This window comes from Danio rerio, chromosome 18, assembly GCF_052040795.2.
Source record: "Danio rerio strain M-AB ecotype USA chromosome 18, GRCz13ab, whole genome shotgun sequence".
NCBI classification, from domain to species: domain Eukaryota; kingdom Metazoa; phylum Chordata; class Actinopteri; order Cypriniformes; family Danionidae; genus Danio; species Danio rerio.
This window is the reverse complement of record NC_141038.1, coordinates 38,577,565-38,605,564: the sequence shown is the minus strand read 5'-3', so window position 1 is coordinate 38,605,564 and position 28,000 is coordinate 38,577,565. Positions and strand designations below refer to the sequence as shown.

The 28,000-nt window shown below is 40.8% G+C and overlaps 1 protein-coding gene across 39 annotated transcripts in view; it reads left to right on the top strand.

Annotated features, from left to right (window-relative positions):
• The window catches only part of ryr1b (ryanodine receptor 1b (skeletal)), a 245,403-nt gene that overhangs the window by 182,767 nt on the left and 34,636 nt on the right, over positions 1-28,000 (top strand). For 11 of the 39 annotated variants that reach the window (XM_087292511.1, XM_087292512.1, XM_087292538.1 and 8 more), the window contains 13 exons: positions 647-817; positions 2,003-2,062; positions 2,148-2,282; positions 3,681-3,793; positions 3,876-3,972; positions 4,060-4,166; positions 7,195-7,246; positions 7,332-7,412; positions 12,686-12,785; positions 22,600-22,679; positions 22,803-22,879; positions 23,233-23,306; positions 24,690-24,707. In XM_087292511.1, coding sequence (XP_087148637.1) covers positions 647-817; positions 2,003-2,062; positions 2,148-2,282; positions 3,681-3,793; positions 3,876-3,972; positions 4,060-4,166; positions 7,195-7,246; positions 7,332-7,412; positions 12,686-12,785; positions 22,600-22,679; positions 22,803-22,879; positions 23,233-23,306; positions 24,690-24,707 — 1,165 coding nt within the window. 39 annotated transcript variants of the gene reach the window in all.

The window sequence follows — 28,000 nt, the reverse complement described above, 5'->3', positions numbered from 1 at the left end:
AGTTTAACAACAGAACAGTGAAGCTTTAAATGTGAAAATTATCCAGTCTTTTTTTTGTAATTTATGACAGAGATGGTCTAATCCAATTCAATCATCTATGCCACAGATGTCAAACTCAGCTCCAAAAGGGCCGCAGCTCTGCACAGTTTAGTTCCAACCCTAATTAAACACACCTGATCAAACTAATTGAGTCCTTCAGGCTTGTTTGAAACCTACAGGTTAGTGTGTTGGAGCAGGGTTGAAACTAAACTGTGCAGGGCTTCGGCCCTCCAGAAATTGGGTTTGACACCCCTGATCTATGCTGAAGCCAAGCGAAAAGTGCTCCTACCAGACCCAGAAATCGCTGGATAGATTCAAAAATGTTAAAAGTCAACTGGTTAACTCTAGGGAAGTAATAAATAAGCCTATTTAAAAAGTGGAGTGTTCCTTTAAGAAAACAAGACACTTACAGAAGGGAGATGTTTACAGAGAATTGTTTCTGTATTCACATTATTCAGGTTGATAGTTTCCTTTGAAAGACTGATTTTGACACAGAATCCAGTCTTTCCAAAAAGAAACCCATATTCTTTTCCCAAATCAGCTTGTTGGTGGCGAACCCTAGGTAAAAGTGGCCTTGTGTCAGTCTAACACTGGAAGGTTTTTATAGGGTGGAGGCTCAGATGATGACCGGACCAAGAAGAAGCGTCGCGGAGACCGTTACTCGGTGCAGACCTCGCTGATCGTGGCGGCCCTGAAGAAACTGCTCCCCATCGGCCTCAACATGTGCTCTCCTGCAGACCAAGAGCTCATAAACCTGGCCAAGATCCGCTACTCTCTGGTACTTAGCAGCATGCTACCTAAAGCTTGATTAGGATGTTTGGTTTCTTGCAAAACCCAAAAAAAAAAAAAAAAAAAAGCTTAAGTTTTTCTTGAGTGTTTCACAACAGCAAGGCTTGACATTAGGAATAGCTCAACCTAAAATAAAAAATAACATTCTCCACTTTTTCTAAACCTGTTTTAATTTCATTCTTCTGTTTAATACAAAAGAAAATATTTTGAAGAATGTTGTAAACCAGTAGTCTTTGACTTGACTATATATACAATCTTTAATTGTTTTGTTTGGGTGTTTTTCTGTTGAATAAATGTACAGCAATGTATTTAAAATAACTTAAGGTTAAATAAATGGTGAGTGTATTTTCATTATTGGGTGATCTTTTTAACACTCATTGACCTGCCAAATGTAAATTAAGACACTATTTAATACAGTAGGTGGGATAAAAATGGTGGGCTGAAAATGTAGAGATGTAATTGATTACAGTTGATTTGAACGAAACACACTCCATGGTTCAGGATGCAGATTAATTGCAAAGTTTACCCCAATATGCATATTCACGAAAGCTGCAAGACATTTTTAAACCAATTGTGTGAAAGAACTTAATACTCCCATACTGTTTTCTGCATAAAAACAAACCCACAATACCAATGCTCATTCTCATGGATCTTTAATAAATGAATTATTTAATTGCAATAATTTTTTATCATCAAAACTGTGAATAACCACTGACCAAAAAAAGTTAATGTCAATCCATGACTACCAGGGACAGAAATTAACAGGGTACAAATTAACAAATTACATATGTAGGTGTAAATTCACAGCATTGGACAGGGCCTCAACACATTGCATCAGATTGCTGAGCATTATAACCTTCTGTTGAGCTTATGAATGCACTGGACAATTTGCAGCGTTTAGCTGTAAATGACTGAGATTTATAGAGTGAAAACTGCCGTGTTATGAATACCTTCATCATAAACAGCATACTGTATATTTGAATGATGCATGAAGGTAAAAACACATCTCATGAAATGTATTCCAGGGGAAAATATTGACACTTAATGGACAAATTTGCTCAATATAATGAATCTTTGCTGAGGAAAAGTATTCATTTCTCACCTGAACAGTTCACAGAAGTTTATTTTGTGTACTATTAGTTTTGTTGATACTCTGATGATTGAAATGTTACAGAAAGACACAGATGAAGAAGTGAGGGAGTTTCTGCAGAATAACCTGCATCTACAGGGCAAGGTAAGCACAAACAGACAAGTGAATGAAACGCCTCAACTCCTGCTAGTGTCCACACACACACACACACATCTCTGTCTGTCTGTAGGTGGAGGACCCATCCATGCGCTGGCAGATGGCTCTTTATAAAGAGACCTCAGGGAAAGCTGAAGATGCTGATGCACCAGAGAAAGTTGTGAAGAGAGTTCAGGAAGTTTCTGCTGTTCTCTACCATCTTGAGTTGGTGAGGCTGGTTTGCACTTTCGCATACACTAGTGGTGAGAAAGGACACTGTGGCACTGTCTATTTTAGTAAACAAAATCTAAAACTATTAGCCAAAAAACATCATTAACTCAAATAAAAAAAAATAATTCACAATAAATGAACAACCAAAACAAATAACAGTCACTAGTCAATATTCTATAAAATCATAAAACATGTTCAATCTTTTCTTAATTTTTCGAGAAAAATAAACCAAGCATGTCTAACTACACACATGATCTTTAATAATAAGGAAGCTTGTCTGAAGTCTTCTTATTCTTTTGCGTTTATTCATTTTAGTTGCATTTTTTGTGGCTTTGGATTCAGTGTTTGTTCAAACAACGATTATATTTTTACTACTAAGAAGTTTCCACAAGAGTTCATGTAAGCTGTTCAAACCCTAAACTTTGCTCTTGCTGACCCTAGACGAGTTCTTAAACTACAATTACTAAATCTGAAACTAAATACGCCTCACAGCAAGAAGGTCGCTGATTTGAGCCCTGGCTGGGCAGGAACTAAGCCAAAAAGAAAATGAATGAATGAATAAATTAAACTAAATAGACAAAATAATTTATGGAAATGTGTTCAGTATATAAAAACAAAACTAAAACTAACTAAGCCATTAATAAAATGAGCATTAGTTAGTTTAACATATTATGGCGAGCCGTTTTAACATCTACTCTTTAACACATACTCATATTGTGTTACTAATGTATAATAAATGAGAATTAGTCTCTAACTATTAAATGTTTATGTGTAATAAGTTTCCAGCATCTACTTGCACCTATAAAACAGTTGCTAGTATATGTTTTATGTATGTATGTTATAGTCATAAAAATAAATATATGAAATGCACACTAGTCAGAATGAGATATGTTATTGACTTTCTAATCATTACTTTAATAGATACTTGTGTCTAATGAATATCTAACATAAATAAGAAGTGCAGTACCTAAGGAAAAATCACTGATGCCTTATGAATACTAAAAAGTATCTAAAAATAAGTATGACTATATACAGTAGAATGTAAACAGATACTAATACACTGTATAGATCAAATGCTAAAATGGCTTTTCATAAACAGATCCCCATTTTACGTGACTCTTTACTTTTTATTTTTAGCTAATATTTTTTTTTATTTTAATGAATTCATTCATTCATTTTCTTTTTGGCGTAGTCCCTTTATTAATCTGGGGTCACCACAGCGGAATGAACCGCCAACTTTTCCAGCTTTAATTCTTTCAGGCAAAAATTGTAATTTTATGTTAAGCTCTGGTATTGCAAAACTACGGCCCACTCACTTTTACGTTACTAGTTTTGTTGTTACAAATTCTTTATCATCAGTTTTAAGCTGTTTCTTCCTCCCCTCATCTTCAACCAGACTGAACATCCATACAAGTCTAAGAAGATGGTGTGGCACAAGCTTTTGTCCAAACAGCGGCGCAGGGCAGTGGTGGCCTGCTTCAGAATGACACCGCTCTACAACATCCCCAGGTATCAATACACACACAACCTCATTTCAGTGTTGTCCAGGACTCAAACTAGCCATGCAAGCATAATTTTCATCTCACTTTAGGCACCGGGCATCTAACATGTTCCTTGACGGTTACAAACGAAACTGGCTTGAGAATGAGGGCTATTCATTTGAAGACAAGATGATAGATGACTTGTCTGTGAGTCTATAGTTCCATTTTACACTCTTTTTTTTTACATTCTGTTGAGCAGTTTGTTTATAGCATTGCTTTTTGTTGTTGTTTTAGAAAGCATTGGAGCAGGAAGAGGAAGAAGAGGAAGAAACCGAATCCAAACCAGACCCCCTTCATCAGCTCATCCTTCACTTCAGTCGCACCGCTCTCACCGAGAAACTGTAAGCAAAATCTTGACTCTGTGTTTCTTCTTCAAGTCACATTTATTTTCAGTTCTTTATGCAGTACAGACTGCTTCATAGCAGAATCACATCAATAAACAGTAGCGATTGAAAAATACACTCTTAAGTCAGCCAAAAGTCTTTGAAAATATGTGTATTAAACAAATTTTAGTGATAAACCAAACTAATACACATTGTAAACAACAGGAGGCGCAAGTGTTGAGTTTGAGCAGGGATCACCAATCTTGTTTCTGGAGGGCCGGTTTCCTGCAGATTTTAGCTCCAACCCTAATCAAACACACCTGAACAAGCTAATCAAGGTCTTACTAGGAATACTTGAAACATCCAGGCAGGTGTGTTGAGGCAAGTTGGAGCTAAACCCAGCAGGGACACCGGCCCTCCAGGACCGAGATTGGTGACCCCTGATGAGGAAGCCTCATCCTCCCTCAAATTAGAATAATATAATGGCATGAGTAATTCATGAATCAGTGTACACTGAAATTAATGTATGAAATTGCTTTTGAATGAGAGGTTGTTGTCCTTGCTAAATTTGTGGTCACTACAAATATAAATTCCAGCTTTATTTTCAATTTAGTTTTGTAATTGTAATTAGTTTTTTAACATAATCTGCAGCAATTAAAGACAGCTTAATGTTTGGCAAAGACTATAGGATACAGAAGCCATGCCGTTAATAGTGTTGAATGAAGAAAAAATGCAACATTGAATATGGGTTTTCTACCAAAGAATGCCCCGCTGTCTAGTAAAAAAGCCAATCATCGGCTTAAACTGAAGGTTCTCTGGAAGAGATGCTCTGTCCATACATCTGTTTTTGTATGAGAAAAAGAGCTAAATGGCAGTAAATATTTGCCTTACTGATAAATTAGAAATTACATTTGAATTTGAAATATAGCTTGTAGCTCTGCCTGAAACCAAATGGTTTTGTAATCTGTATAAAATGACGCTTGGGGGTTTTTCTGATCTGATCTCATTGCCTTTAGGGAATTCCCAATTCCACCATTCTAATGCAAATCACATGACATCAAGCAAATTAATATGAGAGTGCTCAAGCATCTTTAAACAAAGAGGCCACTATTACTTTGATAAAAGATTAGTTGTCAGGATTAAGTTTAAAATTACCTCAGAAGGCTAATACCATGGCCTATGTGCCATACAACCATACAACACAGTTTTATTCAGAGAATGCTATCAATAATATGTAAGTTATGTATTCTTACAGTATTACATACTGTAGGTTGATTGACAGGATTACATCTGATCACATTCTGCCAAAACAGTCATAATTGTGTTTGGAACTAAGAAAGCAAGTCTTTGTTATGATTTTACATACATTTTTACATTTACAAACTAAATTTGTGAGATTCCATTAGAGATTACAAATATGAAATCTAATCATAAGCTTGCGAAACAGAATTTGATTCTCGAAGATTTGTTCCCCCGTTTAAAGAAACAGAAGAGGCAACTGGATGCTGAAGATGTTTTTCAAAGTTGGCCGCTGAGTAAAAGTACTTGCGTTAAAGCACAGGTGTCAAACTCAGTTCCTGGAGGGCCACTGCTCTGCACAGTTTAGTTTTACCACTAATTAAACACATTTGATCAAACTAATTGAGCCATTTAGGCATTGTTTGAAACCTCCAGGTAAGTGTGTTGAAGCAGGGTTGGAACTAAACTGTGCAGGTCAGCACCCCTTCAAACTGAGTTTGAAACCCCGGCCTTAAAGGGACTTTGGTGACAAATGTGCATCGTTTTGTCTCAGAAACTATATTACTGTATATCTTATATCCTATACATCTGAATAAATTGTCAATTGAACCGACACTAGTGAAGTTGAAAACACAGGCTCATTCTGAAAATGTAGTCTCGAGGACGTTTCTGGAGACCACAAATTACGTAGCCGGAGGTACGTATGGCTGCATTTAATTTTTTTTTAAGCGAACGCTACAGGGCGGTTTGACGCCATTCCCTTTGCCGCTTACTGGCTGGTTTGAGCCCTGGCTGGGCAGGAAATAAGCCAAAAAGAAAATGAATGAATGAATAAATGAAACTAAATAAACAAAATAATTTATGGAAAAGTGTTCAGTTTATAAAGTACATAGGGCTCAACCTGTGCAGTGCACATGCCCTTTTTAGTGTTGGATAGAAAGTGCCCTACCAAAATGATCAAAAGTGCCCCCGCGACACAACATCCCCCCTCCCACCTCCCCCCACCCCCCCCCCCCCCCCCCCAACCCCCCCCCCTGTACTTCCCTTCTGTAGGCGCACAGCAACAGTACGCGCGCGACGATGATCAGACGACGACAACAACAACACCCCCCCCTCCCTCCCCCTGCTCTTCAAAAAACGCTACAGGGCGGTTTGACGCCATTCCCTTTGGCGCTTACTGGCTGACCGCTTACCTCCGTGTGGAGGGCTTTCCCACCACAACCAATTTGTTCAGCTAGCTTGTTGTGTGCGTCAGCGGACTTGAGGCGCAGAGAGGAGTTGACCACAATGACGACCGGGTTCGAGTCCGGGGAAGAGTGGTTCTAGAAATCAGGTAAGACAAAAACAGAATCCAAAAAATAAAATGAACAAGTGAACAACAGGGTGAGAATGTGGTAAAATCTGAAAACATGGTAAAAATCAGACTAGGGCTGTTATTTTTCTGGATGGCTTTTGTAAAGCGTCGATTGGGTTTGGTGAAGTAAGCAGGCAGGCCAATCTGTAAAATTGGTTGGTTTAGGGAAGGAGGACAGTGGGTTGGTCGATTGGCCGGGCGCCCAGTCAATCATTCATTCATTTAGTCGGTCAACAGCGGCCTCTGGTGAGTTCTCACAAGAGACATTTGAGATGCGAAAAAACGCACACATCGGCCTCTCGCTTATTCGCGACAACAAAAACTGCAAAAATACATACCTCCCGGGACGTATTTCACGTTCTCCATAAACGACAACGTTTTCAGAATGAGCCTGGGTTGGAAGTTGATCATATATTTGACGTTTGTCTCATATTTATGTTCTCCTCACTGCAGCAAACTTGAAGTGGATCATCTATATATGTCATATGCTGATATTATGGCAAAAGTAAGTACATAAACGTATCTTTTGATACCCGATATCTTTGTTAACAGTTTTCCCATTAGCTGACCCCACACATCTCTCCCTGCAGAGCTGCCACATTGGTGAGGAGGACGAAGGGGGAGAGGAGGGGGGCGTGGAGCCATCCTTTGAGGTGCGACAGACAGAGATGGTATGGGGGGGCCTGGGGCTGGGGCCATGGGAGTCAGCGGAGCCTACAGCTACAGCTACAGCTCCTGCCACGCACTGAGTGAACACGTCCACATCCACTGCACCCGCACACTCATCCTTCAGCTCTCTTCTGTCTCTGTCTCTGTCCCTCCTTCTGTCTGATCTGTGCACTCCTTTGCTGGATTCAGAGTCTTTGTCTCTTAACCGTTTATCTCTGTGGTTATTGCATGACTTGAAAGAGTGCAGAGAGATGGCTGCACACAAAACAGAAGAGACAACAGAAAAAAAAAAAATAACAAGACATGCTGAATACATCACAGTTTGACCAATTCGGCTTCATTTGTAGGAAGCTAAGAAAGGTGTGAATAGTTTTTTCTAGTGCTTTCCGCCAAGATGAGAGAGCAGTGATACTGAAAATTTGTAACTCAGGCCTCAAAACTGCATAGTTGTTCTTTTGGGATTCTTATAGTAGCATTTCTGATGATTTCTGCAGTGTGTGTGTTTGTGTGTGAGACTTATTTATGCACTCATTCACACACTCAGCAAATACCTCTTAACTGTTCAACTAATACATTCTCAGCCCCACCTCTCCAAAAACTCTTTCCTCTCTGAGTTTGTAGGCAGTCGCCTGTAGTTTTTCATTCTGTCTGCATCTTTTGTGTCTTACTGCTTCACTGACCTGCTAACCCTGTTTTGTCCTTCATGATGTAATTTAAATTCAGAAAGTAAGCTATAGCTTCACCTGCTCACCTCACCACAGATATTCAGCTTGAGGAAGTTTCAGTCGCTCCATTCCATAACCTACAGAGCTGAAGACTTTCCTAGAGAGCATTGTATTGCATCACTTATGTGTGATCTTGGTACACTCGAAGATTCATAATTCATATCAATAAATGATTCACACTGCAGTGATTTCATCTAAGATGGATGACAATGTTGAGAGAACTATATTTGTAAAAAGAAAAGTCCAGTACAAGAGCAATTATGATTTTCCCTATTTATATTTTGCAGTTTTGCCATTTGTACTTACAAGTTGGAATTTAAAATCATAAAATATCTCATTTTTAAAAAAAAGATTCACATTCTTTTTTAAATTACATGGCATACTTTATGTTTTGGCAAAATTGGTGGCTAAGTTACATGAAACAAAATAATTTGTACATTTTTGTCCAATCTGGCTACCCCTAAGTGAAGGTTAATTATGGGATGGACCTACATGCATACTTTTATTATAAATAGTTTGTTTTAATATCGCTTGTGTTAATTCATACTAAATTGCCACCTCGTAAAGTTATATTTTTCCCTGTTATTTAAAAATATATATCATTGGCTTCAGTCATAAAAAAGGTTAAGCAGTTATTTTTGTGATATTTCTGTTAATAACTTCTAAAATATTGTTAATACCTTAATATTGAAAAGAATAATCTAAAAATAATTGACATAATGTCAACAAAAACTATGACATAATGTCTATTATCTAGTCAAAATTAAAAAAAATTCTGATTAATTTTTTTCTAATGTCATCATTTAAATAATAATTAAATATAGCTGTATTTGTGTATCAACTGGGATTGTACGACTGTCTGCGCTATCATCTTGTGATTAAAATAGTTATGACGTGGCATAAACACTGCATAACTATAATCAAAGTTGCTTCCTTTAAGGAATGTTTTGTTAAATTATGCTGGGTTTCTTACATCTTCCAGAATATCTGTCCGTGGCCAGTGAAGTTATTAGATTTTTCTGAATTTAGATCAGGCATGTATGTCGTAACTTTGTATGTCTACATAAAGCATCTCTGTGTCTTTGTTTCGAATTGGAATAAGTCTTTTTCTCTGTACTCACCAAAGACTACAGTAAAAGCCTGCACAGACACACAAAACATTACAAAAAGAAAACTTTTATCTCACTATGAAAATGTTTATAGAAGTAAGTCAAAATGCATTTACAGTTGATACATACAGTTAAGTACCGTTAAAGCTATATATACGTAGCCTTTACATTTTCTTCTACATGGCTATACAAATACGTACAGTAATTATAGTCAATATTTTGAAGTACATGGCCTGGCTCTCAGGGCAGGGTGGGAGAGGGTGGTGCTTCTTGCTGGGGGTTGGGTTTGGGAAATGGGATGCTTGGGTGCTTTTAGGGGTGGGTTTAGCTTGAAAATCTGTGCGCTTGATGCATTGTATATATTTGTGTAATCTCTTTTGTCAACAGGGTGTCATCGCTACCAAATTATAAATGGCTCGCTTTGATAAAAGTTCAGCACTACAGAGAATGATAGAGAACTTAGAAACAGTGGGTTACTCAACATTTCTCAATAGTAACAGAAACAAGGTGTGTAGTAAAACAAAACAATTCTACTGAGAAAGAAAATGCTGTTATTTGTCAGTCCAAATCTTAACTTGAAAGGATTTGGATAACTCCGAGTAGAAGGTAGGGGAGTGACCATGGCAGGGTAAATACACAAGAGAATGAGCGGAGCAAGCATCTGTCATCTGTCACTGACGCATACAGACTCTGACTAAAAATCAAAGTTTAAATAGGAGTAAATTCAAGATATTATATTTAATGAGTGCTTTTATTTACATTTAGACACACACACATACTTAAAAGAGACTGAAAGGTCTTCAGGACACTGGATGGTTTGAAAGTTTTGTCTGCACTGAGGTAAATTCTAAACCCAAAAATGAAATTAGCAGTGAAAAAAAAGAGCTGTTAATATTCTGCAAAATCTGTTAAAAATTCTAAAAAAGTAGATGAGGTTTTCATCACCATTGAATAAATATTTTTTCTGGAGCAGAATCAACATACAGCTTATATATATATATATATATATATATATATATATATATATATATATATATATATATATATATATATATATATATATACATACACATATATATATATATATATATATATATATATATATATATATATATATATATATATATATATATATATATATATATATATATATATATATAAACTATATACTGTATATATAAATATATACAGGTGAACATAATCATTTAAAGATGAGTTACCATGGATAAAAATGGGAGCTAAGAGAACAGGAATTAAATACTGGAAGAAAGCACAGGAACCAAAAGTGAGACCACAACACAACATAATGATTATCATAATGATGACTGCAGCAACAATAATAATTTAATTTCCAAAAAACACTAAACTTTGTTTACAATTTCATAGTTTGCATTTCAGGCCGCAAAACTGTTAAAATGAATGACCAAAACTATACTTTTTGTTTTATTTTAAATTATTAATTAAAATCTAGCCTCAATGTAGTCTTGCCATGCAAAAGAAACTTAACCCATTGTGGTTGTGAATGTTTGAAGCAATTATATTGCACATTTTTCTAAATGGTTAGAAGTTAGCTTAAAGCATTTTGCTAAAATAATACCAATAACATACGTTTCCTATTAAATTAAAAATTCCTTTCTTATCACAGATCCTGTTGTCTTGAACAGTTACAGTCATGATGTAAGGCTATGTAAAAAGAGCAGCACCCAATTAAATAATGTGGTTAAATCAAAGGGAAGAGCCAGTGTACAAATGTTTCTCACTCTTCAGCGAGAGCAGGTTTGCTTGCTGTAGTCTAAAGTTTGTGCCAATGGCTCAAATAACGGACACATGACTAATTGCACCTGTGTTTTGAATGAGAAAGTGTGTGAAAGATATGTCTGTGGATTTAAATGAAGTACATAACTTGTATAAACAACAAGCAGTCTGTTTTTCATTAATAAATTTAACATCAGGCATTTAGTGTTCAGGGAAAACAAATCCTTAAAGTCTGTGTGAACCAAAAGTTGCTGAGACTTTTATTTCAGCACCCTGTTGTACTGCCAACCAAAACGGAATATTGAGTAGGGGTGTGACTTTTTTTTGAGCATCACTCCCTAATAAGAAACTAACATTATGAGAGGGCATTAATATACAGTTGCTATGGAAGCCCTCGGGTTGATTTGAACAGAAGGACTGCCACTCCAAACACGGAAGTGTATGGTCAGACTTTCATTGAACATTATTGAAGCAAACTTTTTTTTTCTGTGGATTAACTGGCACAGATTAATTATTCAGCTTAAGATTAACAATGTGAGCTAGCAAAATAAACACTCTGAATTTTGATTTCACACAGACTTTAAAATAGCTGTTTTAGGGTGTTTTCACACCTGCCTTATTTAGTTTGGTTGATCGTACTAGAGTTTGTTTTCCCCCTTGGTGCAGTTTGTTTGGAAAGGTAGCTGTCGCATTTGAGTGCGCACTAAAAGCAGACCAAAGTGCACAGATACCTCCTTGAAGAGGTGGTTTTGACACATTCTCAAACGAACCCTGGATTAATTTGTTTGTGGTGAGAATATGATCCAAACTAGAATAGACCCAACTGCAAAAAATACTGCACATTTTTGGACTAATCCAGCTGCCAAAGTCTAATGTGTTGTGTATTATGCAATGTGGAGAAAAAAAAATAATTTTGACGGCGCTTTACCAACTATTTTAAACATTGAGAAAAACATTACCTGATGGATCGTTGGTAATATTTCCAGAAGATGACCATGTCGCAGTTTAGCTAAATTAATTTACACCTCCTCCTGAAGTGACTTGCAATGCGCCTTCGCCATTTGCAATGTATTAAAACATTGTTTTCCAGCCACCGCCATGCTTCATTCTCGAAATGTATAGTTTGTCTAAAGTGATGTTCAAAGTATAGTATACTATGAGCAGGGATACAATCAGTCAGCACAGTCGTAGGTCCATAGTCAAAAGTGACATTTTGTGTGTGCCAGTTTTTTTACTTGCGAAAGTTTCATTGGCATTTTTCTGCATGTTAATTCTGATCAATCGAAAAGTAGTTTAGGAAATACGTTCTGCCCAATTAGTGATGTGGATTTTGTCACATGATTGCATTTCGGTTCTTTTCAACTGGTTTGGACCCAAGCAATCAGTGTGGTGTGAAAAGGACCCAAAAACAGCAGATAAATGCTACAATGTATCATTTGTAGCCCTTGGTTCGAACCAAATGAACCGAACCACAGATGTGAAAGCACCCTTAAACAACATGTTTGCTATATGTTTTTTTTTTTATCTTTATCTTAGACATAGTATCTAGTCTTTTAGATAGTTTATTCAGTTGTGCTTGGTGTATGTGTGTGCGTGTGTGTGTGTGTGTGTATGTAGGATGGTCATGGGTCAGGGGGTTATGAGTTAGACTTCATTCTAAATGGATTATTTTCGTCCATCTAACAGGAGAAGGAGATGGAGAAACAAAGGCTTCTGTACCAGCAGTCCCGTCTGCATGATCGCGGAGCAGCTGAGATGGTTCTGCAAATGATCAGTGCTTGCAAAGGTTCACATCTCATATCAAATAAACAAAATTACAAAAATGCTACAAAACAACTTTTGCTTAATAACTGAATATTTAGATTAGGTGATGCATAACTTAAAACAAAACAAAACACAAAACAAAACAAACAAACATCTCGGTTACTGTCCTAACCACTGTCCTAGCGTTCCCCTTCGGGGGGAACTTCAGCACTATAAGTGGATTTGATTTGTAAAATCCACGCATTGGGAGGATTCGGATCAGAAGCCGCTTGTCTGGAGAGTATTGAACGGGCCAATGAATGAAATTAATTGGCAGCGTAAGCTTGCGCAGGTGTGCGACATCTGCAATTATCTCAGCATATAAGCTCACCTGAAGCCAGCAGACGCCATCCTTTTCGCTTCAGATCCTTTCTGAGTGAGTCGATGAGGGTTCCTCTTGCTGATCAGCACTTCAGAGCGAACGAGTGTGTCTCCCGGTCCAGAGTGGGTCTTCGCGGTGGCAGACGGTCGAGCTGGGTTACTCCCTTGCCTGCGGTTCTTTGGGTCCGGTCCTCCAGAGCGGTGCGTATAGTTGCAACTTTCCTAAAAGAGCAACACAGTCGTGCAGCACGTCCTTTTCAGGATGGCGCTCCGACTGTGCGTTTCTGGATGCGGGGGTTTCCTGGCTCCGGATGATGGACACGGTCACTGCATTGCATGTTTGGGGGTCCAGCATATTAATGCGGTGCTCGCGGGCGGTTCATGTCGTCATTGCGATGCCATGACCGTTGCACAGCTAAGATCGCGGCTAACTTTCGCAAGAGAGCGAGCCACCCCAGTTGCCTCCTGTTCTAAAAAAGCAGCGGGCGCTCGGGCAGATCTGAGGGTTTCAGCGGGAGATAATCCGCCGCCCACGGGCTCGCGGACCTCTCGCTCCTCACGGCGCTCCATCCAAGCTTCGGGTGGTGAGAGTGATCCGTCTAACCAGATGGTAGCTCTCACACTCGCTGACACCGGAGATCAGATGTCCTCCGCGGCATCGGAGGGTGGGCTTTCACTGTCCAACGAAGATCCGGACCCGCTCGCCCCCTCCGGGCAGGTGAGCGCTGTCAAATCGGATCCTGAAGCGGACATGTTAGCCGTGCTTTCCCGGGCTGCTTCGGCCGTGGGGTTGGAGATGGTTTATCCCCCAGCTCCGCGGCCGGACCGACTAGATGGGTGCTACGTAGAGGACCAGAAGGCGAAGCCTTCGAAGCCTCTCGTCCCCTTCTTCCCGGAAGTGCACAGTAGGCTCACGCAGTCTTGGAGGGCACCTTTCTCTGCCCGTGCTGCGTGTGCCTCCGCCCTCACCGCCCTTGACGGCGGAGCTGCCAGGGGGTATGAGGCGATCCCGTCAGTGGAGCGCGCTATCGCGGTCAATCTTTGTCCGCGCGGCGCCTCTACGTGGCGGGGTTTGCCCCGCCTCCCGTCCAAAGCCTGTAGGTTGTCTGCCTCCCTCGGAGCCAGAGCTTATAAGGCTGCGGGCCAGGCTGCTTCTGCTTTGCACGCGATGGCCACCTACCAGCGCTACCAAGCGCAGGCGCTGGCCGAGCTGCACGAGGGCGGGTCCAACCCAAGCTTATTACATGAGCTGCGCACCGCGACCGACTATGCTCTTCGGACTACTAAGTCCGCCGCGTGTGCGCTGGGGAGGACGATGTCCACACTTGTGGTTCAGGAACGCCACCTCTGGCTAAACCTGGCCGATATGCGCGATGTTGACAAAGTTCGCTTTCTTGACTCGCCCATATCCCAGGCTGGCCTGTTCGGCGACACCGTCGGTGAATTCACCCAGGAATTCAAGGCGGTGAAAGAGCAGTCGGATGCGATGGGCAATGTCATCTATCGGCGTGGCCGTAAGCCCGCTCCGCCCGCCGAGCCATCCACCTCCGCTGTTCCTCGCCGAGGGCGCCCGCCAACGAGTGCTGCCCCGCCCCCGCCTGCGCCTCCGGCCAAGCGGGCGCGGCGTTCACCTCGAAAGCAGGCAGCCCCTCCTGCCCAGGGCGCCGTTAAGTCCGGTAAACGGACCGCGAAGCGTCCCTGAGACAGGCCATCCGGAGAAGAGGAAACTTGCTCTTTCCCCGCTGGAGGGCGGGGCCCCGATAACAACGGTACTTTTCAGTGCCACCAAAACATCAGTAAAAGAGCACTTTTTCCCTTCCCCGGATGTGACTGCACGAGTTCTGCCAGTCCGGGACGCGCTGCCTTCCGGCTCGCAGACTCTACATGCTTCGCCAGTGGCTCACGAGCGCTGGGGGGACGGTCTCCCTTCCCTCAGCCCTCCAGCCCCCTCTCCGGAGTCAGGGTGCGGAGCCAGAGCGAATCGCTCTCCTCCAGCTCTTCCGCGGGACCCTCGTGCTTCCTGGATCAGCACACCCACTCCGCGCTGCCCCACCGCTGGTACGTCAGCGATTGTAGCGATGACTCCATTAGCGAGGGCTCTGCCTGCCTGGTTAGCGCGGGCCAGCCCCTCGCGGTGGCTCATACGCACAATCAGACTCGGTTACGCGATTCAGTTCGCGAAACGGCCCCCCAAGTTTACGGGCGTGTATTTCTCCAGGGTCAACCCCCTGTCCGCCCCTGTCTTGCGAGAGGAGATTGCTGCCCTCCTGGCGAAGGGTGCAATCGAGCCGGTTCCTCCAGCCGAGATGGAGAGTGGGTTTTACAGCCCATACTTCATCGTACCCAAAAAGAGCGGTGGGTCACGGCCAATCCTAGATCTGCGCGTTTTGAACCGCTGTCTGCACAGACTGCCGTTCAGAATGCTCACGCAGAGGCGCATTCTCCAATGCGTTCGTCCTCGGGATTGGTTTGCAGCCATAGACCTGAAGGACGCGTATTTCCATGTCTCCATTCTTCCACGCCACCGCCAATTTCTGCGGTTTGCGTTCGAAGGTCGAGCGTGGCAGTACAAGGTCCTCCCCTTCGGGCTCTCTCTGTCTCCGCGGGTCTTCACCAAACTCGCGGAGGGTGCCCTAGCGCCCCTTCGGCTCGCGGGCATTCGCATACTCAATTATCTCGACGACTGGCTGATTTTAGCCCACTCGCGGGAGCAATTGATTATGCACAGGGACAAGGTGCTTCGGCATCTCCGCCTACTGGGGCTTCAGGTCAACCGAGAAAAGAGCAAACTCGCCCCCGTGCAGAGGATTTCTTTTCTCGGGATGGAGCTGGACTCGATCACCATGGTAGCGCACCTCTCCGAGGAACGCGCTCGCCTGTTGCTGAACTGTCTGAGGGAGCTCGACAGCAAACTAGTGGTCCCACTGAAATTCTTTCAGAGGCTCCTGGGGCATATGGCATCCACAGCCGCCGTCACGCCGCTTGGGTTGCTCCATATGAGACCACTTCAGCACTGGCTTCACGATCGGGTCCCCAGACGCGCATGGCACGCGGGCACACACCGGGTCTCGGTTACTGCGCTGTGTCGCCGCGCCCTCAGCCCTTGGAACGACCCCTCGTTCCTACAGGCCGGTGTGCCTCTAGGACAGGCGTCCAGCCATGTTGTTGTTTCAACAGACGCTTCCAACACGGGTTGGGGGGCCGTGTGTCGCGGGCATGCGGCTGCGGGCCTCTGGAAGGGTGCCCAGCTGCATTGGCATATCAATCGCCTAGAGCTGTTGGCAGTGTTCCTCGCTCTCCACCGCTTTTTACCGGTGCTGGAGCGGCAACACGTGCTGGTCAGGACGGACAGTATGGCGGCGGCGGCGTATATCAACCGCATGGGGGGTATGCGCTCTCGCCGCATGTCTCAGCTCGCCCGCCGTCTGCTCCTCTGGAGTCACCCGCGGCTGAAATCGCTGCGCGCCATTCACGTCCCAGGCACGCTCAATCGTGCAGCCGATGCGCTCTCACGACAGCTGTTACGTCCTGGAGAATGGAGACTCCACCCCGAGTCTGTTCAGCTGATATGGGCGCGATTCGGGGAGGCCCAGATCGATCTGTTTGCTTCTCCCGAGAACGCTCACTGCCAGTTGTTTTTTTCCCTGACCGAGGGCTCTCTCGGCACGGATGCACTGGCCCACAGCTGGCCTCGGGGCATGCGCAAGTATGCGTTTCCCCCAGTGAGCCTGCTCGCGCAGTTTCTGTGCAAGGTCAGGGAGGACGAGGAACAGGTTCTGCTAGTTGCGCCCCTTTGGCCCAACCGGACCTGGACATCAGAGCTCTCACACCTCACGACGGCCCTCCCCTGGCGGATCCCTTTGAGAGAGGACCTACTCTCTCAGGGACAGGGCACCATCTGGCACCCTCGCCCCGATCTTTGGAACCTCCACGTGTGGTCCCTAGACGCGAGGAAGACTTAGGTAACCTACCGACTGCGGTGGTTAATACCATCACTCAGGCTAGAGCCCCCTCCACGAGGCGCGCCTACGCCCTGAAGTGGAGTCTATTCACTGAATGGTGCGTCTCTCGCAGAGAAGACCCCCGAAATTGCCAGATTAGTGTTGTGCTCTCTTTCCTTCAAGAGAAGTTGGACAGCAGGCTGTCGCCCTCCACTCTCAAGGTTTACGTGGCCGCCATCTCCGCTTTTCATAGCGCGGTAGCTGGCGGCACCGTGGGAAAGCATAACCTGGTCATCCAGTTCCTTAGGGGTGCTAGGCGAATTAATCCATCTCGCCCCCCTCTCATGCCCTCTTGGGATCTCGCCCTCGTTCTCACAAGTCTGCGATCCGATCCCTTTGAGCCACTCGAATCAGTATCTCTAAGATTTCTGTCCCTGAAGACAGCTCTGCTGGTTGCGTTGGCCTCCATCAAGAGGGTCGGGGACCTGGAGGCATTTTCGGTCAGTGACTCGTGCCTGGAATTCGGGCCGGATTACTCTCACGTCATCCTGAGACCCCGCCCCGGTTATGTGCCCAAGGTTCCTACCACCCCCTTTAGAGATCAGGTAGTGAACCTGCAAGCGCTGCCCCCGGAGGAGGCAGACCCAGCCCTTTCTTTACTTTGTCCAGTTCGCGCTCTGCGCATTTATGTGGACCGTACTCAGAATTTTAGATCATCTGAGCAGCTCTTTGTCTGTTATGGCGGTCGGCAGCAGGGAAGTGCCGTATCAAAACAAAGATTATCCCACTGGATTGTGGATGCCATTTCACTCGCTTATTCGAGTCGAGGTCAGCCGTGTCCCCCGGGAGTTCGTGCACACTCCACTCGGAGCGTTGCATCCTCTTGGGCGCGTGCACGCGGCGCCTCTCTAACAGACATCTGTAGAGCTGCGGGCTGGGCGACACCCAACACATTTGCAAGGTTTTACAATCTGCGAGTGGAGCCGGTTTCCTCAAGGGTATTAGGTAACCCTTTGGTGATTGAGGAGACAACTCGGTAGGGTGTTGAAACACGCTTGCTGCGCCATTCTCCCTAACACGGAGGTACGTGCGCCTTTTTTATCTGTCAGTAAAGTTCCCCGTCAGGTGAGCCCTGCAGATTCCTCCGTGGCCCCCAGCACTGACTCAGCGGAGGAGTCACTTGCTGGCCCACTACGTTGTAGGTCTGCCCGCTGGTCAGCCCGCGTTTTGGGTATAGGTGCCTGCTATGCGTGATCCCCACTAGGCGATCCCATATGCTTATTCCGCCACGGTTAAGTCCCCCCCCTGGGTGGACCCGTGTCTTCCCTCTCCGCTAACCACTCTTTTGCTATGCGTACTCCCCCTTTTTAGGGCTAGTCCATATGTAAATTCTGCCATCTATCCCCCCCTTGGGTAACGGATGGCCTCCGCAGCGTCCTCCCTATCGGGATTGCACGCTTCCCAACGTACTGTCGTATTTCCTAGAATTGTCTAGATGCTCACGACTTCCCAAAAAATATATCTAAATCCGTAAAACTTCTGTTGAAGTAGGATAAATTAGGGCCAGGGACACGTTGGAGGACCGCGCCCCCCATGATGTGGGTGCGTCACGCTTGCTTGACTATCTCCTCATCGGGGGTGTTGGTAAGGTGCAGTCATTATGGCGCTTTCAATGGGCTCCCAATGCGTGGATTTTACAAATCAAATCCACTTATAGTGCTGAAGTTCCCCCCGAAGGGGAACGTTCGAGGTTACTAAAGTAACCCTTCGTTCCCCGAGGAGGGGAACGGAAGCACTATACTCCGTCGCCATAATGACTGTCCCTTAGCTGTTTGAAAGTCTCTTCAGCTTAAAAGGATGGCGTCTGCTGGCTTCAGGTGAGCTTATATGCTGAGATAATTGCAGATGTCGCACACCTGCGCAAGCTTACGCTGCCAATTAATTTCATTCATTGGCCCGTTCAATACTCTCCAGACAAGCGGCTTCTGATCCGAATCCTCCCAATGCGTGGATTTTACAAATCAAATCCACTTATAGTGCTTCCGTTCCCCTCCTCGGGGAACGAAGGGTTACTTTAGTAACCTCGAACGTTCCCTGAAGAGAACATTGTGGGTTATCATCCGATGACCAATCACTTTGAAGAGTAGGAAAACAGGCCAATGAATCAGCTGGCGGAGAAGTTACTTCACAGAAGTCGGATGCCTTTATCAGTAACCAAGATGTTCCCTTTCAGTGGTGCTTTTCCCAAACAACAACGTAACTCGTGGCTGAACTATCATAGTATGATGCATTGTTTGGGAAATGAACGATGTCCTAATGATTGTTTCCAAAAACCTATAGTTTCCCTGTCGCAGATCTATCATTTCAACCACATTAGCTATAACATAAAACGCCCATATTGATGCTCTAAATGGGGTGGAGTACCAACTTCTTTAGAAGGACCCTACAATTTCTTTGTGTAAATTAGATTGTTTTAAAAGCACACGCATTACAAAACAAAATCCAATACCAGTTTTGGTAAAAACATGCACTCGCTTTCCATGTTAATTGAAATATATGTACATGGCGCATATAGTTTCCTTTACAAATATTAAGAATATTCCATAGTCTATTCTAAATTAACATAAAATTACTTACAAAACATGCATTCTAATATTTATAAATCCTATAAATAAATCATGAGGCTATTTAATGAGAAATTAAATGTAATATTTAATATAATTAGTAAATTAAAAAATCATACTTTAATAATAATAATATAAATAATATTATTGATGAAGATGATGTGTATTATTATTATTATTATTATTATTATTATTATTATTATTATTATTAAGTATGATATTGTTTACAAATGAGGACTACAAATGACATGAGAACTAGACAAGATGTATTTAGCCGCCTTGGCCTCTGATGAACTAGATTGTCAGATTATGCCTTCCAAATGTGCTGCCATCTACTGTGTCACGATGAGCAGAGATGGCAGTGACATAAACCTTCAGTGAGGAGGGTGACAAATTTCTCTCCAGCTTTACCTGAAGGAAGGAGAGTACAATGCTGATCTGGCATGTCTGGGCGTCTTCTTGATGAGAAGAACACCACTCAATAAATTGACTCGACTTCTCGGCACAGGTGCAGCTCATAAAGGGGGCTCTATCCTAAGTGATGGTGTCAAACACTGCAGGTGGTAGGTCACCTGTGTATTCTGTGCTCTGTCTATGGACCACACATGGAGGTTCCAGAGATCTGGACACAGGTGCCTGATAGTGCCTTTTTGCTGAGAAAGGAGGTTCTTTCTCAGGAGAATTTGCCAGGAACGGGCCGTTGCAAGGAATGTAAGGTCTGGTTAGACCATGGAAGCGCATCAAGAAAGACCTGCTCCATGTCTTCCTTGACCTTGCACAGTGTCAGGGAGGACACAGACCTTGACAGAAATGCTGTAAAAATTGCCAGTAATACTGTAAAATTTTCAAGGACCCTGTAAATTCGTTCATTCACTCATTCATTTTCAGCCTCTTTTCCGGGGCTAGGTTACAGAGGCAGCAGTCTTATGAGAGAACCCCAGACTTCCCTCTCCCCAGACACTTCTTTCAGCTCCTCTGGGGGGGTCCCGAGGTGTTCCCAGGCCAGCCGTGAGACATAGTCCCTCCAGCATGTCCTGGATCTTCCCTGAGGTTGCCTCCCGGTGGGACATACCTGGAACACCTCGCTAGGTCGGCGTCCTGGAGGCATCTGAAACAGATGGCCGAGCCATCTCGAGAGAGGTCAGCTGAGGAGGCTCAGGTATCTGTTTCAGATGCCTTCTGAACGCCTACCTGGCAAGGTTTCCAGGCATGTCCCACAGGGAGGAGACCTCGGGTAGTAGTTTATCAGCACAGTTGTAATTGGTACTTTACAGTGCCCTTGTAAATTTTGTTAGTAATGCTGTTACAATTTCCAGTAATACTGTAAAATGTGCATGCGCGCTGTAAATTAATAATTACTATTGTGCAGGGCACTTGAAAATTTACAGTGTTACTGGCAACAAAAATTTACTGTAGTAAAAAACAATATTCTGCATCAAGTTGGTTTCAGCTTTTTTGAATAGCAGATGTGCTTTACAAGAAGAAACTCTGCTGTGGATAAGTTTTTTTTCAACCAAAAGTTTTAATTGTTTTTAAATCTGGGCTTTTTGGTTAGATTTCTGTATAAAATAAATATTGTTCTTTTGAACTTTCTATTAATCAATTTTTTTAAAGAATTCAGTTTTTTATGTAAATTTGCAACATAACTGTTTTGAATAGTCAAAATAATAAGAAATATTTCTTGTTGACCAATGATGTGATGCATTATATACTGTATTATCATATGGTTTTTTTGAAATATTATTGATAGTTGACTAAAATCAAAACTAATACCATAAAACAAATGTTTATTCATTATTATTTAACCATGAAAATATTCCCCATACGCTGTGTGTAGTTCAATCAAACTTAATGAATTAATAAAAACAATTTCTAACTATAAACTATGTTCTAATAATACTAAGCTAATTCTTTACTGAAGAGTAATGACTGCTGGAAATATATATTTTCAATCACGGGATTAAATTACATTGCATGTTCCATAAAATAAATACAGGCTTGTTCACATTACACTGTAAAAAAATAAAAATAAAAAAATAAATAAAAAGTTGAGTTAACTTAAAATTTTAAAGCAACTGGCGGCATTTTTTTTTAAAGTTTATTAAGCTTTAGTGGTTGAAGTTGTGCCAAATACTTTTTTTAAAGTTGACTGAAAAAGCTGGTTTAAGTCAAGTATACTAACTTGGCACAACTTCAACCACAGAAGCTTAATAAACTCAAAATTTCTTTGCATGCTGTTAGTTTAAAAATGCAAGTTGCAGATTTTTAGCCCATCATTTATTATGTTTATTTTCTTGAATAAATGTGTGTAAATCTATATTTCTTTCGTTTTTTATTAATTACAGTAATATTATTGACTAATATAAAAATGTTCATCTGATTTATGTACAATGCAGTTTGTACAGTAACATTTTCTGTCTTTTCGTAGAGATATTTTAAGAGAGATATGCTTTGTTTACCAAATAAAGTGGATCTAATTGGATTTGCATTTGAAACATTAAATAAAAGTTAAAAATATATATTATTTTTTTATTTTGCATATGAAGGTTTTAGTTATGATACTCCCAAAATAATTCTGCAGAAATCCGCAGATTTTTACAAAAATTCTCTGCATAAATAGCTTAAAACGTCTGCAGATTCCGTCTAGCACTAGTAATTGCTCAAGTGAAGAAATCAAAACTCTAAGTCTGCTCAACTTAATTTTTTACTTTCATTGAACAGTTCCAAACATGCAGTTAAATCATTTTTATGGATAAATTATTTTATGGAAAAATATGTCCCCCTAACTTAACATTTTTAAACTGTTTACAAAAAAAAACTAAAATTAAAATTTTGACCTCAAGCATTTGCTTTGTAGACCTTTCTGTATCACATTTGGTTTATGTTGCTTTGTAAAATGCATTTGTTTTAGGTGAGACAGGAGTCATGGTGTCCTCAACTCTCAAACTTGGCATCTCAATCCTTAATGGCGGCAACAGTGATGTTCAGCAGGTCAGTGGACGAGACTCTCTGATTTCTATAGATGACACCTTTTGTTCTTACTAAATGTCACATGAACAGATCTTTTAACCCCTTACAATTCTGTAAACATTCTCTTTGGTGTCTGTGTGACAGAGGATGTTGGATTACCTGAAGGATAAGAAAGATGTCGGCTTTTTCCTGAGCTTACAAGCTCTCATGCAAACCTGCAGGTACATGTTCAATTGATGAAATTTATTGAATTATTAAAAAATAATGCACACCTAGGGTGGTGATGCCATTACACCTCAGGGTTCCCTCAGGTTATTGGATTTCTGGAATATTATGGAATTTTAAAAGATCTCTTCCAGACATTGTAGGTCAGGGAATTTTATATGGGTTTTTAGGGTCCAAGTCATGGAATATCAAGAGTTTTTGTTTGTTATTTTATTTTTTTCCCCGATTAATCTAAATGTATTTTTCTCTAACATGTTTTTATCACATGGATAGGCTATTTTATTGCCAGTGAATTTGTCAGACTGTGTGATATAAATGTAATGTAATGTTGTTGTTGTTTTTTTTCCAGTGTTCTAGACCTGAATGCATTTGAGAGGCAGAATAAGGCAGAGGGTCTTGGCATGGTGTCAGAGGAAGGCACAAGTGAGTTTAAAAACACTGACAGCTCTTTTATATCCTTGTGCCTCTTCACAGAATTAAAAAAGTATATATTAAACTAATTCTTAAATTGGGGCTCAGTGGTTAGCACTGTTGCCTCACAGCAAGATGGTCGCATTTCTGTGGGGAGTTTGCATATTCTCGTTTTCCTCTGGGTGTTCCTGTTTTCCCCACGAGGCTTGCACTATAGGTGAATTGGATTAACTAAATTGGCCGCAGTATATGAGTGTGTGTGTATGGGTGTTTCCCAGTACTGGGTTGCAGCTTGAAGGGCATCTGATGCATAAAACATATGCCAGAATAGTTGGCGGTTCATTCCACTATGGTGACCCCTGATAAATAAGGGACTAAGACGAAGGAAAATGAATGAATAATTCAGACAGTTTCAAACTGTTTTCTAAAAAGCCTGGTATTTCCGTTCTGGAAAACCTGGTATTCTAGAGGGTTGTTTTCCGTCATGGAAATGTAATACATAAGTAATACATCTTGTCCTGTATTTGTTTTCTGTTGTTGTTGTTTTTTTTTTTTGTTTTTTTTTTTTGCTTTGCTTTTTTTTTTTTTTTTTTTTTAATGTTTGAATATGAAACAAGTGAGGTTTCTCTAGGTTTTATCATGAATTACCAGTTAAAGCTGCATGAAATGACCTGGAAAATTATTTCTTATAAAGAGTGGGACCCGGTAAGATCTTTTAACTCCAAGTAATGTTTTAGCATGAGAAGTTAACATTACAAACCAGATTAAAAGAGATTAATAAAATTGAAAAGGTAAAATCCGGAATGAAATGTTCTTATTTTCATAAATAAAGTAAAATATTTTCTGAATTGATTGAATCCTATCTTTTGCGTGATGTTTAAAAAAACTATTTTAACTTATTTTATTAAAAGTAATACATCTAATAAAAGTATTAAAAATAGAAATAATGAACAGGATAAGATTTGTTTTGAGAAAATGTATTTTTTAAAATGTGTGTTTACTACACCATTGGACATATGTATTTTAATAACTAGTTTTACGTATAACATTTTATGAAGTTTAGCTTTAAATTCAACCTTTGGTGTGAATATAAACTTGCATGTAATATACTATTATTATATATTACAAATGTTTGGTTCACAGCAGATGTTTCCACTCAGTGTGTGTAATACTTAGACTGTATTTGTTTAATGTTCATTGACTTTGTTTCCCACAGAAGCGTCATAATGTACCGTGTCTGTATGTATCAGTCTGTTACATTTCCCATGCTGGAAGCCTACAGTCCAACTGTGTCCAACTCACTGCCTCTCTCTCTTTCTCTCCACCACCATCACTCCATCCCCAACCTTCTCGTTTATGCCTCTCCTCTCCTTCTTTCCTCTTCTTGTTTTTCAGACATGAAGCTGCAACGTGGTAAATAATCTTGTCTCTATATTTTACGATCACTCCCTCTTTCCTCCTGTCCCATCTCCTCCTGTCCTCCTCCTTTTTCCAGCTCTTACATTATGAAGATCTCCTTTCACTGGCGTGTAGTTTACCTGCATTTCATTTCGCACTCAAGGGAACTTAAAAGATAACTCTTCAGTCATTGCCAAGGATTTGAGACATTCTTTATAATCAGTAGAAAGATTTGATATCACAAATTTTAAAGTGCGTTTCTTATGATATTCCTGAAAAAAAAATTGTTTTTGAATCAGCAATGGCTGTAAAGTTTCTTTGCGCTTTGCCCTTGAGTGCTGTTTTCACAGATCTACTGTAACTCCAACATTCACTGGCTGATTGAGAGGAAAGAAAGGCTTTTGTACTTTCTTTTCGGATCAGTTTTCTCTGAGGAGATCACAGAGAGCTGAAATGAAATGATTTGCAGATTTAGGAAAATACCCCATGTCTTTCAAATGAGCCATCTAGCATTATTTGAAGAGGTCCCTCAAATAATGAGCCGCCATGCTTATTTCAAAAGAATTAAAGCATCTGAAATGGCAGAGAACAATAGAGATGACCTAGATTGTAGAACTCTCTTTACCTTGATTTAATGGTCATCAATAACATTGATTACAGTTTTTCACAATTGTTTTGCAGCAAATTTCAGAACCCTGATGTCAATTTTAAAAAATGTAAACAGGCACTAGTTTTATCACAGACTCTCCAGTGTTCAAAACTCTGCATCTTGCGTTCATTTCTTTAGAGAAGTCTTGCATTTACAGGATCATTGGTTCACATAATCTCAAGATCCACACCGTTTCAATAAACAATCATTAACAATCATTAAATATTGTTGTTTAAAATATGATACAGGTTGTATCATATTTTACATTGTGTAGAGGGAACTGTACAGACAGTTGAATCACTGAAGTAGTTTCATTGATTCAATCATAACACAGGTTTACTGTAAAAAAAAAAATAGTAAAGTTAACATAAGTGTTTCTGACTGCACAATCCCATATTAAAAGCTGAACTATTACATGATATATGTCAACATATACAAATTAAATTTGGATTTCACATGCTGTATATAAAATGTCATATTTGTCAAATATTGCAAAAATCACTCTTTATTTGTTTTCAACCTTATCATATACATATATATGAGCGATATCATACAAGTAGCAATGCAATATGACTGTATATCAGCACTGGTGGGAGGTGTGCGTTGGCACGAGGCCTTAGGCAGAGTGCCTTAGCGTCCCACCAGTGCTGATATACAGCCATAGCTTACTGCTACGAGTGTGATATTGCGTTTATACAACAGTTCAACTGCATAATTGTATGTAAAAAAAAATCAAACATGGAGAGTCTAAAAACCCTTTTGTATTAGGAACTACTTTCTTCCGCCATTCAAAACAGCAGAAGCTGTTATTAATTCACCAACATCACTTTAGAGCTAGTGTTTGAATGACTCTCTATAGTGTAATGTCTAAAGTGATCACAAAACAGCTGATTTTGCTCACATTGTAGGATTATAAGGCTGAACGTGACAATGCCATCAGACAGAGATATTTCCGTACAGTCTATTACCGTCTACAGTATTTTTTTCTGTTGCAATCGGTATATTGTGACGGGTGCCAGGTGTCCCTGGTGTTTACCCAGAGACTTTTATGATTACATAAAAGCAGACAAACTATTTCGCTCATCCTATTTGCCTTTTTGCATTTCTCCCAAGTGCTGTCGACTACATAAAAGTATGTCGCAAAATAAATTTTCCATAATTGAAATAAAAGAATTATATAGCGGTAGAGCGACCATCACACACTTCTCAGAGCTCACTGAACTGAACTGAGCTCCCGTGCATGTGTGTTTATATTTCAAAGGTAAAACAACCACAGAAGAAGTCCTCTTAAACGGGACAGGACATTTATATAAAATGCTTATCAAACATTAAGCGACTGTTACAATATCACAATAATAAACCCCCAAAAGAGCAGCGCAGTTACTACCAGACTGCTGTTGTGTTTCCAAGAAGGAAAAACGTTAAATAGATTTGGGCATCTCATCTTTCTCTCTGCCAACACAACACACACAACACCTGATGCGTAAGTTCCATATCTCACACTTAATGCGCTACAATTACTTATGGTAACGTTATAAATACAGCACTATATAATACAAAATAGAGAGATTGACTTGGAATATCACTTACCAGTTTAATAATGATTTGATCTGCTGTAGTTACGCTGTTTGAGCCTTCTAAAGGCTTATTATCAGTCTTTTTTAAGGTGTAATCTATTTTGCAGTCCTGTCGCCATCTTGTGGATGAAAACGTCAACCCGCGTTGGTCTACTACTCAGTATGGCAGGCTATGGCTGCTGATGCGCTGTCTCTCAGAAATTGTAAATATTTAAAAATAGTCACTATTCTTCTAAATAAACTGCATAGTTACAATCTAAACAAGTACATTCTGAACTAAAAAAGTCTTAAAAGCACATTATGTTGTCCAACAGCTGTAATATTTGTCAAACTGTAGACTGTCCTCTGCTTGTTGCTGACTGTATGTGGGCGGAGTAATACACAAAGGGTAAAGAGGCTGTATGGGTGCTGATATTACTTACATATCTCACGTCTATCAGATTCGAGAACCAGACAGAACTGTTGTATAAACATATGTATAAAATATATAACACAACAGGTAATATATTAATAAATTGACACCAGGGTTCTTCGATTTGTGGCAAAACAATTGTAAAAAGCTTTTAACTAATCTTTCACTTATGAACATTTGCTCTCCATATAGATACAGTTGAAGTCAGAATTATTAGCCCCCTTCGATTTTTTTTCTTCTTTTTTAAATATTTTATATTATTATATTATATATTATATTTTATATTAAATATTTAACAGAGCAAGGACATTTTCACAGTATGTCTGATAATATTTTTTCTTCTGGAGAAAGTCTTCTTTGTTTTATTTCCGCTAGAATAAAAGCTGTTTTGAATTTTTTATCTACCATTTTAGAGACAAAATTATTAGCCCCTTTAAGCTATATTTTTTCTCGATAATCTATAGAACAAACCATCATTATACAATAACTTGCCTAATTCCCCTAGCCTGCCTAGTTACCTTAATTAACCTAGTTAAGCCTTTAAATGTCACTTTAAGCTGTATAGAAGTGTCTTAAAATATCTAGTAAAATATTATATACAGTCATCATGGTAAAGATAAAATAAATCAGTTATTAGAAATGAGTTATTAAAATTATTATGTTTAGAAAC